Genomic DNA, 12,549 nt, shown 5'->3' with positions numbered 1-12,549 from the left:
CAGGCTGGAGTGCAGGGGCTGGATCTCAGCTCACTGCAAGCTCCGCCTCCCGGGTTCACGCTATTCTCCTGCCTCAGCCTCCGGAGTAGCTGGGACTACAGGCGCCCACCACCTCGCCTGGCTAGTTTTTTTGTGTTTTTTAGTAGAGACGGGGTTTCACCGTGTTAGCCAGGATGGTCTCGATCTCCTGACCTCGTGATCCGCCCGTCTCGGCCTCCCAAAGTGCTGGGATTACAGGCTTGAGCCACCGCGCCCAGCTATACAGAATAATCTTTTAAGAATGTGACCAGGTGTGGTGGCTCACACCTGTAATCCCAGCACTATGGGAGGCTGAGTCAGGAGGATTGCTGAAGCCAAGAGTTTAAGACCAGCCTGGGCAATATGGCAAAACCCCTCTCCACAAAAAAAATACAAAAATTAGCCAGGCATGGTGGTGGACACCTGTAGTCCCAGCTACTCAAGTTGAAGTGGAAGGACCACTTGATCCGGGGAGGTAAGACTGCAGTGAGCTGTGACTATGCCACTGTACTCCACCTGGAGAAACACAGTGAGACCCTGTCTCAAAAAAAAAAAAAAAAAAAAAAAGAACGTAAGTCACAGGCCAGGTGCAGTGGCTGATGCCTGTAATCACAGCACTTTGAGAGGCTGAGGTGGGAGGATCACTTGAGGTCAGAAGTTTCAGATCAGCCTGGGCAACATGTCCAGATTCTGTCTTTACAAAAAATAATTAGCTGGGCGTGATGGTACTCATCTGTGGTCCCAGCTACTCAGGAGGCTGATGTGGGAGGCGTGCTTGAGCCCAGGACTCTGAGGCTGCAGTGAGCTATGATCTCACCACTGTACTCCAGGCAACAGAGTAAGACTCTGTCTCTAAAAAGGTAAAAAGAAAATATGTCACATTTTGGCTGGGCGCGGTGACTCACGCCTGTAGTCCCAGTACTTTGAGAGGCCGAGGCAGGCAGATCACTTGAGGTCAGGAGTTTGAGACCAGCCTGGCCAACATGGTGAAAGCCCGTCTCTACTAAAAATACAAAAAATTAGCTGGGCATGGTTGCCGCACCTGTTACTCGGGAGACTGAGGCAAAAGAATTGCTTGAAATCAAGAGGTGGAGACTGCAGTGAGCTGAGATCATGCCATTGCACTCCAACCTACACAACAGAGTGACATTCCATCTCAAAAAATAATATAACATAAAAAAGAAAAGAACATATGTCACTTTTTTTTTTTTTTTTGAGACGGAGTTTCGCTCTTGTTGCCCAGGATGGAATGTAATGGTGCAATCTCGGCTCACTGCAAACTCTGCCTCCTGGGTTCAAGTGATTCGCCTGCCTCAGCCTCCCGAGTAGCTGGAATTACAGGGGTGCACCACCATGCCTGGCTAATTTTGTATTTTTAGTAGAGACAGGGCTTTTCCACGTTGGTAAGGTTGGTCTCGAACTCCCAACCTCAGGTGATTCACCCAACCTTGGCCTCCCAAAGTGCTGGAATTGCAGGCATGAACCACCATGCCCGGCTGATGTGTCACATCTTGTCCCTCCTTTACTCAAAACTTTCCTGTAGCTTCCCAAGTCTTTTTTTTTTTTTTTTTTTTTTTTTTTTTGAGACGGAGCCTCGCTCTGTCACCCAGGCTGGAGTGCTGTGGCCGGATCTCAGCTCACTGCAAGCTCCGCCTCCCGGGTTCACGCCATTCTCCTGTCTCAGCCTCCCGGGTAGCTGGGACTACAGGCGCTGCCACGTCGCCCGGCTAGTTTTTTGTAGTTTTTAGTAGAGACGGGGTTTCACCGTGTTAGCCAGGATGGTCTCCATCTCCTGACCTCGTGATCCGCCCGTCTCGGCCTCCCAAAGTGCTGGGATTACAGGCTTGAGCCACCGCGCCCGGCCTCTTCCCAAGTCTTACCAAGGGTTCAAGGCCCTATATCATCTGCATTCTCTCTCCTGCCTCACAGCTTCATGTCTACTGTCTCCTGTGTATCATCTGTTCCAGTCACATTGGCAACTTCACAGTTTGTTGCCCTTTTTTTTTTTTTTTGAGATGGAGTCTCGCTCTGTTGCCCAGGCTGGAGTGCAGTGGCGCTATCTTGGCTCACTGCAACCTCCACCTCCCGAATTCAAGCGATTTTCCTGCCTCAGCCTCTTGAGTAGCTGCGACTACAGGCACGTGCCACCACGCCCAGCTAATTTTGTATTTTTAGTAGAGATGGGGTTTTACTATGTTGGTCAGACTGATCTCGAATTCCTGACCTCGTGATCTGCCTGCCTTGGCCTCCCAAAGTGCTGGAATTACAGGCATGAGCCACCACGCCAGGCCTTGTTGCCCATTTCTAGTACACTTCTGTTTTAGGCCTTTGCTGTTTCCTCTATCCAGAATTCTCTGCCATAGATATATCTCATGGCTCACTTCCTAAATCCAGTCAGATCTCTGCTCAAAGTTCATCCTAGTCACTCATTCGTTCATTCCAAATAGCAGGCACTGTCCTAAGTGCTAAAGATCCAACAGAAAACTAAACAAAGTCCCTGCTCTTGTGGAAAGGGAAGAACATTCTACTGGAGGAGAAACAATAAAATGGGAGGTCATGTATCACTGTAAGTGCTCTTAAAAAAAAAAACAAATGAAATTAGCCAGGTGTGGAGGCGCGCGCCTGTAGTCCCAGCTACTCAGAAGGCTGAGGCGGGAGGATCGGTTGAGCCCAACCAAGCAGGTGGCGACTGCAGGGAGCTATGATTGCACCACTGCCCTCCAGCCTGGGGTGACAGAGCAAGACTGTCTCAAAAAAAAAAAAAAAAAGAAAAGAAAAGAAAATGTGGGCCGGGCGCGGTGGCTCAAGCCTGTAATCCCAGCACTTTGGGAGGCCGAGACGGGCGGATCACGAGGTCAGGAGATCGAGACCATCCTGGCTAATACGGTGAAACCCCGTCTCTACTAAAAAATACAAAAAAAAAAAACTAGCCAGGCGAGGTGGCGGCGCCTGTAGTCCCAGCTACTCGGGAGGCTGAGGCAGGAGAATGGCGCGAACCCGGGAGGCGGAGCTTGCAGTGAGCTGAGATCCGGCCACTGCACTCCAGCCTGGGCGACAGAGCGAGACTCCGTCTCAAAAAAAAAAAAAAAAAAAAAAAAAAAAAAAAAAAAAAAGAAAAGAAAAGAAAAGAAAATGTAAAAGAGAACACGGGAATTCTACATAACATGTTCAGAGGAGACTTTCCGGTAAGATCAATTTTGTCTTTGCTCCACTGCTAACTGGTTGCCCCGAGAGACCCAGATTCTTCACCTTATCCAGGCTGTAAAAGGAGTTGAAGATTCGATGCAATTAAAGTGGAAGGTTTAGCAAATCCTTTTTTAAAATATATAATTACTCGAACAACATGGGTTTGAAATTAGCAAATCTTGGCCGGGTGCGGTGGCTCAAGCCTGTAATCCCAGCACTTTGGGAGGCCGAGACGGGCGGATCACGAGGTCAGGAGATCGAGACCATCCTGGCTAACATGGTGAAACCCCGTCTCTACTAAAAAAAAAAAAAAATACAAAAAACTAGCCGGGCGAGGTGGCGGGCGCCTGTAGTCCCAGCTACTCGGGAGGCTGAGGCAGGAGAATGGCGTAAACCCAGGAGGCGGAGCTTGCAGTGAGCTGAGATCTGGCCACTGCACTCCAGCCTGGGCGGCAGAGCCAGACAAGACTCCGTCTCAAAAAAAAAAAAAAAAAAAAGAAATTAGCAAATCTTTTTTTTTTTTTTTTTTTTTTTTGAGACGGAGTCTCGCTCTGTCGCCCGGGCTGGAGTGCAGTGGCCGGATCTCCGCTCACTGCAAACTCCGCCTCCCGGGTTCACGCCATTCTCCTGCCTCAGCCTCCCGAGTAGCTGGGACTACAGGCGCCCGCCACCTCGCCCGGCTAGTTTTTTGTATTTTTTTAGTAGAGACGGGGTTTCACCGTGTTAGCCAGGATGGTCTCGATCTCCTGGCCTCGTGATCCGCCCGTCTCGGCCTCCCAAAGTGCTGGGATTACAGGCTTGAGCCACCGCGCCCGGCCGAAATTAGCAAATCTTAATTCCCCATGCAAATGTGAGTGATTTCCCACGTCCCTTACAGGAAGGTGAGAAACAGGAGGTGAGACTCAGGCTGGAGTCCCAGATGGGAGGAGCCTCCAACCAGTCCCATAGAAAACAGACTTTGGGCCTGGGGGAGGGACAGTGGCTCTCACGCACTTTGGGAGGCTTAAGTGGGAGGATCGCTTGGGCCCAGGAGTTCGAGACCTGCCTGCACAACATAGCGAGATCGTCTCTACAAAAAATTACAAAACTTAGCCGGGTGTGGTGGTGCGCACCCGTAATCCCACCTACTCGGAGGCTGGGGCAGGAGAATCCCTTGAACCCAGGAGTTGGAGGCTGCAGTGAGCAATGATCGCACCACTGCACTCAAGCCTGGGCGACAGAGTGAAACTCTTGTCTCTACAAAAGCAAAAAAGAGGCCGGGCACGGTGGCTCACGCCTGTAATCGCAGCACTTTGGGAGACTGAGGCGAGTGGATCGCCTGAGGTCAGGAGTTCGAGACCAGCCTGACCAACATGGTGAAACCCCGTCTCTACTAAAAATACAAAGAATTACCCGGGCGTGGTGGCGCACGCCTATAATCCTAGCTACTCTGGAGGCTGAGACAGGAGAATCGCTGGAACCCTGGAGGCGATGGTTGCAGTGAGCCGAGATTGCACTCTAGCCTGGGCGACAGCGCGAGACTTCGTCTCAAAAAAAAAAGCAAAAAAGAAAACAGGCTTGGTTCCTGCAGAGGCTTCTAAGGGAGCCTGGAATTGAAGAGGAAAAAGGCTTCCCGGTGAGAGATTGACTTGGACCGTCTCAAGAATAGGGAGGAAGAAACAAAGCCCAACTCGAAACCCCGCCCCCGGTTCTCTGAGTTACTTCAGGGCCAGTAAAACTGTTACGTCACCGGAATCTAGCCAATCGCAGACGACAGAAGAAGGGCGTTCTGTTTGGTCTTTCAGCACACCAATCGGGGTACAGTTACGGCAGAAACAAAGACGCCCTGGCCAATGACAGAGGCCGTACGGCGGAAGTATACAAAAGGACTCTTGGGAATATGGCATCATTAGTCTGACCACAAGCTGTCAGGTGCTTTGACCACAAGGCGGGCATCCTAGCGCGAGCGGCCGTTTTGAGGCAGAAGCCCGACGGGGCCCGTGTCCGAGCTTAGGGAGGGGCCGGAGACGCAAACACAGGTCTCCCAGGAAGCAGGAGGCGTCACAGGTGCAGCGGGCGGCCGCTGCAGCGGGCGGAGTCTGGCCAGAGAGAGGAGGCGGGCGTCCGGGAACGCCCGGAAGGGGTGAGGCCAGCGGCGGGGCGGGGCTTATGGAGATCGTGAGCTGGGCCTGAGGAGAAGACCGGGTTGGGAGCTGCGAGGGGCCGGGTTTAGCGGGGTGGGCGTGGCCGTCGAGGTGGGGCTTGGCGGGTCCGAAGGAACCTGGGGCAGAGCTGGAAGAGGGAAGGTCTTGGGGGCCCTGGGCCTGGGTCTGCGGGAGTCCCATCTAGAGGGATTCCGAGGCGGCGGCGGCGTCAGGCCAGGCCCTGCCCCGGGAGCTCATCTTGTCCCCTTTCGCCCCTCACGCCCCCCAGCTCTCGACTCTAGGCCCTGTCCCCTGAGCTCTGCCCTCGGATGTCCGACCGCCCAGAGCCTGCATGCGCCGTGGGGCGCCCCAGGACCAGGAGCTGGTGGGTCCAGGGCCCCCTGGGCGGGGGTCCCGGGGCGCCCCTCCTCCCTTGGGACCCGTTGTCCCGGTTCTGGTCTTTCCCCCGGATCTAGTATTCAGGGCGGACCAGCGGAGCGGACCCCGACAGCTGCTGACCCTCTATAACCCCACAGGAACTGCGCTTCGATTCCGAGGTAAAGGGATCGGCGCCTCGTGCAAGGGATCTGGGGGCTGGTGGCCGGACATTGGGAGGCTGTGTTGGCTGGAGGAGTCAGATGGGTGGGGTTGGACGTCCAGCTTTGGTGGACTGGGAAAGTCATGTCCAGCCTCCGGGGCAGAAGGCAGAGGGGACTCAAATGACCCACATGGCAGGGCTTGTCTGTGTGTGTCTCTGTCCCCCAGTCCTGTGCACAGCACCTGCCAAATACACGGTGTTTGACGCAGAGGGATATGTGAAGCCTCAGTCTTGCATTGACATGTGAGTGAGCTGGGAGGGTGGGGAGGCTTATGGAAGCCAGAGGTCGCTGCCACCTGTTGTCTGAGGTCTGAGACCTTGCCCTCTTTAACCTGTTTGCCCTACCCTCTGTCTGTGCCCCTAAAGGAGAGACTTCTGGGGGGGAGGCTCAGATTTCCTAGGATTACTGCCTCTCACTCATTTCACCCCAATGGGCTTCTCTCCTACCTTGGGACCAGTGTGATTCGCCATGTGGCACCCATTCCCAGCCACTATGATGTCCAGGACCGCTTCCGCATTGAGCTGTCTGAGGAAGGAGCTGAGGGCCGAGTGGTGGGACGCAAGGACATTACCTCTGTTCTGAGAGCCCCAGCCTACCCCCTTGAGCTTCAGGGACAGCCGGATCCAGCGCCTCACCCAGGGCCTCCTGCGGGGACACCACCACCCACAGCCAGACACTTCCAGGAACGTGAGTTGGGAGACGGGGATCTTGAGTTCTGTAGGGAGGCAGGAACTAGCACCTCCCTAGAGATGAGATAAACTGGATTTGAAGAATAAGTCTCCTGGTTCAGTCTTTTGTCTTTTGGTGGAAACATTCCTCCGAGTTGAGATTTTATATCAGGTGAGGGGGAAAAGGACTTACAGCTTCCCGGGTTTCTGACTTCTACTTAGAGGAAAAAGTTCTTCCTTGACTGTAACCGCAGTACTTCCTATCGTGTGGTAGCTCAGTTCAGTTCAATAAGAAACCTGTATTGAGCAATTAACCTTGTACCAACTTGTGTACTGGGTTTGAGATCAAGAGAGGTCCCTGCCTGTCAGGTCCACAGAAGAGAGAAAATGAATGCTAAGGGACTAGAGGAGAGAGTTTCTCGTGGTGGTGGGGACAGAGGCTCTAGGAAGAAGAGGACACTTGCAGTGTACCCTTGGAGGGCAGTAAAAAGTACATACAGGGCATGGTGGCTCACGCCTATAATCCCACTGCTTTCGGAGGCTGAGATGGGCTGATGACCTGAGGCCAGCAGTTTGAGACCAGCCTGGCCAACATAGTGGAACCCCGTCTCTACTAAAAACACACAAAAAATTAGCTGGGCATGGTGGCTCGCACCTGTAATCCCATCTACTCAGGAGGCTGAGGCAGGAGAATCACTTGAACCTAGGAGACAGAGGCTGCAGTGAGTCAGGATTGTGTGGCTGCACTCTAGCCTGGGTGCAACAGAGCGAGACTCCGTCTCAAAAAAAAGAAAATGTAGATACAGGGTGTGGTGGCTCACACCTATTATCCCAGTGCTTTGGGAGGCTGAGGTGGTGGGAAGATTGCTTGAGGCCAGGAGTTCAAGATCAGCTTGGGCAACATAGCAAGACCCTCTACAAGCAACTGAAAAATTAGCCAGGCATGGTAGCATGAACCCATAGTCCCAGCTACTCAGGAGGCTGAGGCAGGAGGATCACTTGAAGCCAAGAGTTCCAGACCAGCCTGGGCAATGTAATGAGACTCCATCTCTACAAAGAATAAAAGATAATTAAAAAAAAAAAAGTAGATACATCTTCCTTGTTCAGGCTTCTCCCTGGAGGACCTGGGCTGGGCAGGAGTGGGGACTGCAGCATCTGACGAATCTTGTTTCTCAGACCCCTGCCAGCAACTGGCCACCAGCTCCTTCCTCCTCTTCTTGCTGACGGGGATTGTCTCCGTGGCCTTCCTGCTGCTCCCACTCCAGGACGAACTCAGCAGCCAGCTGCCTCAAGTCCTGCACGTCTCCCTGGGACAAAAGTTGGTGGCCGCCTACGTGTTGGGTGAGGACAGTAGTGGCTGGGGACCCAGGACCCAGGAAAAAGGGAGAATGGACGGGAGGAGCGCTAACAGAGTCCCAGGGCTGCCCATGAGACCCTGTTCTTTCTTTGTCCCCCCTCCAGGCCTCCTCACCATGGTGTTCCTCCGGACCTGAGCTCCCTGCTCAACCCCCAGCCCACCCCACCTCACCCTCCCTGGGCAGGGTCTTAAGGCAGCCACTGTGATGCTCATACCTTGCCTTGCCTCCTACCCTCTTCTCTTTCCTGCCTACTCCCCCCTCCTCCCCCACAAAAAACACCCAGGGATTTGTACTTGTTTTCCAAGCTGAATAAAATACATTTTTAAAATGAAAATCAGAAATGTAGGGTACTTGCCCCTGTCTTCCCACTTCTTTTTTGGTATTCAGACATCCTCTAGTTCCTCCTACCCCTGTTCCCAGGGGACCTGGGCACTTGGGGCAGTGATGAGGCCCAGCGAGGATTTAGAAGACTTGGGTCACTCCTGGTGCTTGCGTCGAAAAACTGTGTCCATGAGCAAATCATTTAATTTCTCTGAGCTGCAGATTCTACCTACAAAATGAGGGCGTTGGGCAAGTTGATTCTCAAGATCCTCTTCAGCCCTGGAATAGGATCCTGTCCCTAAGCCAATGTACCTAACCTAAAAAGAAGTGAACGAAAATACCACCTAATCCTGCCTGCCATGGAACTCCTGTCCCACCATCTGGAGGCAACAAAGCCTCTCGCCAGGGTTACCTGGGTGTTTACAACCCCTAGAATCCTTTTCTGCCTTTTGGACCCTATATCTGTTTTCCTTTGTCTGTCCTTTAAGACTTCAACTCCCGGCCGGGCGCGGTGGCTCAAGCCTGTAATCCCAGCACTTTGGGAGGCCAAGACGGGTGGATCACGAGGTCAGGAGATCGAGACCATCCTGGCAAACACGGTGAAACCCCGTCTCTACTAAAAATATAAAAAACTAGCCGGGCGAGGTGGCAGGCGCCTGTAGTCCCAGCTACTCGGGAGGCTGAGGCAGGAGAATGGCGTAAACCCGGGAGGCGGAGCTTGCAGTGAGCTGAGATCTGGCCACTGCACTCCAGCCCGGGCGACAGAGCAAGACTCCGTCTCAAAAAAAAAAAAAAAGACTTCAACTCCCTTGGCCAGGCGCAGTGGCTCAAGCCTGTAATCCCAGCACTTTGCAGGGCCGAGGCGCGTGGATCACTTGAGGCCAGGAGTTCATGACCAGCCTAGCCAACATGGTGAAATCTTGTCTCTAAAAATACAAAAATTAGCCAGACATGGTGGTGGGCGCCTGTAATCCCAGCTACTCAGGAGGCTGAGGTAAGAGAATCGTTTGAATCTGAGAGGTGAAGGCTGCAGTGAGCCGAGATTGTGCCATTGCACTCCAGCCTGGGCAACAGAGCAAGATTCCATCTAAGAAAAAGAAGACTTCAACTCACATGGATGAGAAACACCAAAGCCCCTACCAATACGGGGGAAATAGTATTGCCTGACATAACCTCACCTTAACCAGGCAAAAAACAAAAATAAAAACAAAAACAAAAAAACAAAAAAAACTAGGGTACAGGAAAAGAATAAGATTTACAAAAGGCAGGCTTCCAGCTCACTTGCCTTCCTTCAGGTGCAGGGTGAGGAGGAACAGAGGAAGAGGGAGAGTGGCCAGGGTCAGTGGCTCACATCTGTAATCCCAGTGCTTTGAGAGGCCAAGATGGGAGGATTGCCTGAGCCCAGGGGTTCAAAACCAGCCTGGACAACATAGCAAGACCCTGTTTCTACAAAAAAATAAAAAGGAGGGAGAACGAGTGACTCTGGGCAGATGGTTGACTGGGAACAAAGATCGGCAAGATAATATTATTAAGACTCAGGCTGTCAGAGCACTGGAAGGTGATCAGTTGTTCCAGCTTTAGTTTAGGGGCATTGGGACCTGCTCCACTACCCTGGGAGTCTTCTCCCTCTCACACCCAGAGCTGGCTGCAGTGGGGTGTGGCCCTGATACTGCATGGAGAATGGGTGTGCCATTTGTGTCCAGGAATCTGGGGACAGCTCTTGCCATAGCCCAGGAACCCTCTTTGCTAAATTACATGTGTATGGAAGATATCCATTCACACCAGCCTGGATGCGCCCAGGTCCCCAAAACGCATTTGAGGTGCCACATAGGTTAATGGTTCTGTGAGTACTTATGAAAAGACCTTGTGGCCGGGCACGGTGGCTCAAGCCTGTAATCCCAGCACTTTGGGAGGCCGAGACGGGCGGATCACGAGGTCAGGAGATTGAGACCATCCTGGCTAACACAGTGAAACCCCGTCTCTACTAAAAAATACAAAAAACTAGCCGGCGAGGTGGCGGGTGCCTGTAGTCCCAGCTACCCGGGAGGCTGAGGCAGGAGAATGGCGTAAACCCGGGAGGCGGAGCTTGCAGTGAGCTGAGATCCGGCCACTGTACTCCAGCCCGGGTGACAGAGCGAGACTCAGTCTCAAAAAAAAAAAAAAAGAAAGAAAAGACCTTGTTACTGGTGTGGTCAAGAAGGCTTTCTGAAGGGCTGGGGGCAGGGACTCCCGCCTGTAATCCCAGTGCTTTGAGAGGCCAGAGCAGGAGAAGAGCTGGAGGCCAGAAGTTCAACACTAGCCTGGACAATATAGCAAGACCCCATCTCTAAAAAAAAATTTTTTTTTTTTTGAGACAAAGTCTTGTTCTGTCGCCCAGGCTGGAGTACAGTGGTGCAATCTCGGCTCACTGCAACCTCTACCTCCTGGGTTCAAGCAATTCTCCTGTCTCAGCCTCCCTGGTAGCTAGGAATAGAGATGTGCACCACCACCCCTGACTTATTTTTGTATAATTACTAGAGAGGGTTTCACCATGTTGGCCAGGCTGATCTCAAATTCCTGACCTCAGGCCCGCCTCGGCCTCCCAAAGTGCTGGGATTACAGGCATGAGCCACTGCGCCTGGCATTTTTTTTTTTTTTAATTAGCCAGGCATGGTGGCTCACACTTGCAGTTGCAGCTACTCAGGAGGCTGAGATGGGAGGATCTCTTGAACCCAGGTGTTTGAGGCTACAATAAGCTATGATTGCAGCACCGCACTCCAGCCTGGACCACATAGCGAGACTCTATCTCTACAAAACAAAAACTTAGCTGGGCATGGTAGCTCACATCTGCAGTCCCAGCTACTCTGGAGGCTGAATTCAAATTAAAAATTTCCCATAAGTAAGGAAACAAAAAGATCCTTAATTCACCCATCTCAAGATCACATCTGCAATGTCCGTTTTTGGGACTTCATTCACAGGTTTCGGGGATTAGGACGTGGACATTTTTGTCCAGATCATTATTCTGCCTACCACAGGGAGCAATGGACAAAGTGAAGAAGAGTTGAGAAAGTGCTTTGGAACACTTGTCTGGACTGTATGTCAGGGAAGCAAATAGCTCAGGAGGTTTCTGATCCTAATTCGGGGTTCTGAGAACCTAAGAAGTCAAGCTTAGGGGGCTAAGGAGGGGACAGTTACATCCTGAAAACCAGAGCCCTGTGGCATCCCAAGCCTTAGACCAAGAGGCGTTTACTTCCCAGTGTCTTGAAGAGCTGTCAGGACCACAGCCTCCTGAAGCTGTGATTAAAGGTACACGGTGCCAGCACTTAGAATTTCCCGCCTCTGGTAGCTTACACTTCAATGTCTCCATCCTCAATGGACAAAGACTGGTCAACGGGGATCCTGGCCAGGTGCAGTGGCTCACACCTGTAATCTCAGCACTTTGGGAGGCCAAGGAGGGCAGATCACAAGGTCAGGAGTTCAAGGCCAGCCTGGCCAACCTGGTAGAAACCCCGTCTCTACTGAAAATACAAAAAAAAAAAAAAAAAAAAATTAGCTGGGCGTGGTGGCAGGCGCCTGTAATCCTAGCTACTAGGGAGGCTGAGGCAGGAGAATCGCTTGAACCTGGGAGTCAGAGGTTGTCGTGAGCCGAGATCACGCCACTGTACTCTACCCTGGATGACAGTGCGAGACTCCGTCTAAAAGAAAAAGGGGGCGGGGAGATCCTGGAGGATGTTCCAGGCAGGGCCAGTCATCTAATGTGTGTAACCATTGTTGGAGTCTTATAGGGCCCCATGCTCAGAAAGGGGCGCTATGCTTGGGGTTTAATGCTCTGAGACTGTTACGTTGAATTTTTTTCTTTTTCTTTTCTTTCTTTCTTTTTTTTTTTTTTTTTTTTTGACAGGGTTCCACTCTCCCACTCTGTCGCCCAGGCTGGAGTGCAGTGGCACGATCTCAGCTCACTGCAACCTCTGCCTCCCAAGCTCAAGCAATTCTCCCACCTCAGCACCCTAGAGTAGCTGGGACTACAGGTGCGTGCCACCACACCCGGCTAATTCTTTTGCTTTTGTAGAAACAAGTTTTTGCCATATTGCCCAGGCAGCTCCGAAACTCCTATGCTCAAGCAATCTGCCTACCTTGGCTTCCCAAAGTACTGAGATTACAGGCATGAGCCACTGTGCCAGCCTTGAAATTCTTAATAATTTTTGTTTCCCTGAGACAGAGTCTTGCTGTGTCACCCAGGCTGGAGTGCAGTGGCATGATCACAGCTCACTGCAACCTCTGCCTCCTGGGTTCAAGC

General features: G+C 52.2%; 1 protein-coding gene across 3 annotated transcripts; it reads left to right on the top strand.

The window, feature by feature from the left end:
* Nucleotides 1–5,082: 5,082 nt before the first annotated feature.
* Nucleotides 5,083–8,289, top strand: MOSPD3 (motile sperm domain containing 3). 3 transcript variants are annotated; one of them, XM_010377724.2, is made up of 6 exons: nt 5,083–5,326; nt 5,617–5,884; nt 6,093–6,168; nt 6,384–6,613; nt 7,771–7,935; nt 8,056–8,289. In XM_010377724.2, exons 2-6 carry the CDS (start codon nt 5,680–5,682, stop codon nt 8,085–8,087), a joined length of 708 nt encoding a protein of 235 aa, XP_010376026.1. In that variant the 5' UTR covers nt 5,083–5,326; nt 5,617–5,679; the 3' UTR covers nt 8,088–8,289. The 3 variants fall into 3 exon arrangements, with proteins under 3 accessions (XP_010376026.1, XP_010376025.1, XP_010376027.1); XM_010377725.2 differs by lacking the exon at nt 5,083–5,326 and adding an exon at nt 5,370–5,388; XM_010377723.1 differs by having other exon boundaries at nt 5,324–5,884.
* The last annotated feature ends 4,260 nt before the right edge of the window (nt 8,290–12,549 follow it).

This window comes from Rhinopithecus roxellana, chromosome 6 (assembly GCF_007565055.1).
Source record: "Rhinopithecus roxellana isolate Shanxi Qingling chromosome 6, ASM756505v1, whole genome shotgun sequence".
NCBI classification, from domain to species: Eukaryota; Metazoa; Chordata; class Mammalia; order Primates; family Cercopithecidae; genus Rhinopithecus; species Rhinopithecus roxellana.
This window is presented reverse-complemented; position numbering and strand designations above follow the sequence as displayed.

Coding starts and splice junctions, on each gene's coding strand:
- MOSPD3 (XM_010377724.2), top strand. CDS start 5,680: ATGCGCCGTGGGGCGCCCCAGGACCAGGAGCTGGTGGGTCCAGGGCCC. Junction 5,885..6,092: donor AACTGCGCTTCGATTCCGAG/GTAAAGGGATCG, acceptor TCTGTCCCCCAG/TCCTGTGCACAGCACCTGCC. Junction 6,169..6,383: donor CCTCAGTCTTGCATTGACAT/GTGAGTGAGCTG, acceptor CCTTGGGACCAG/TGTGATTCGCCATGTGGCAC.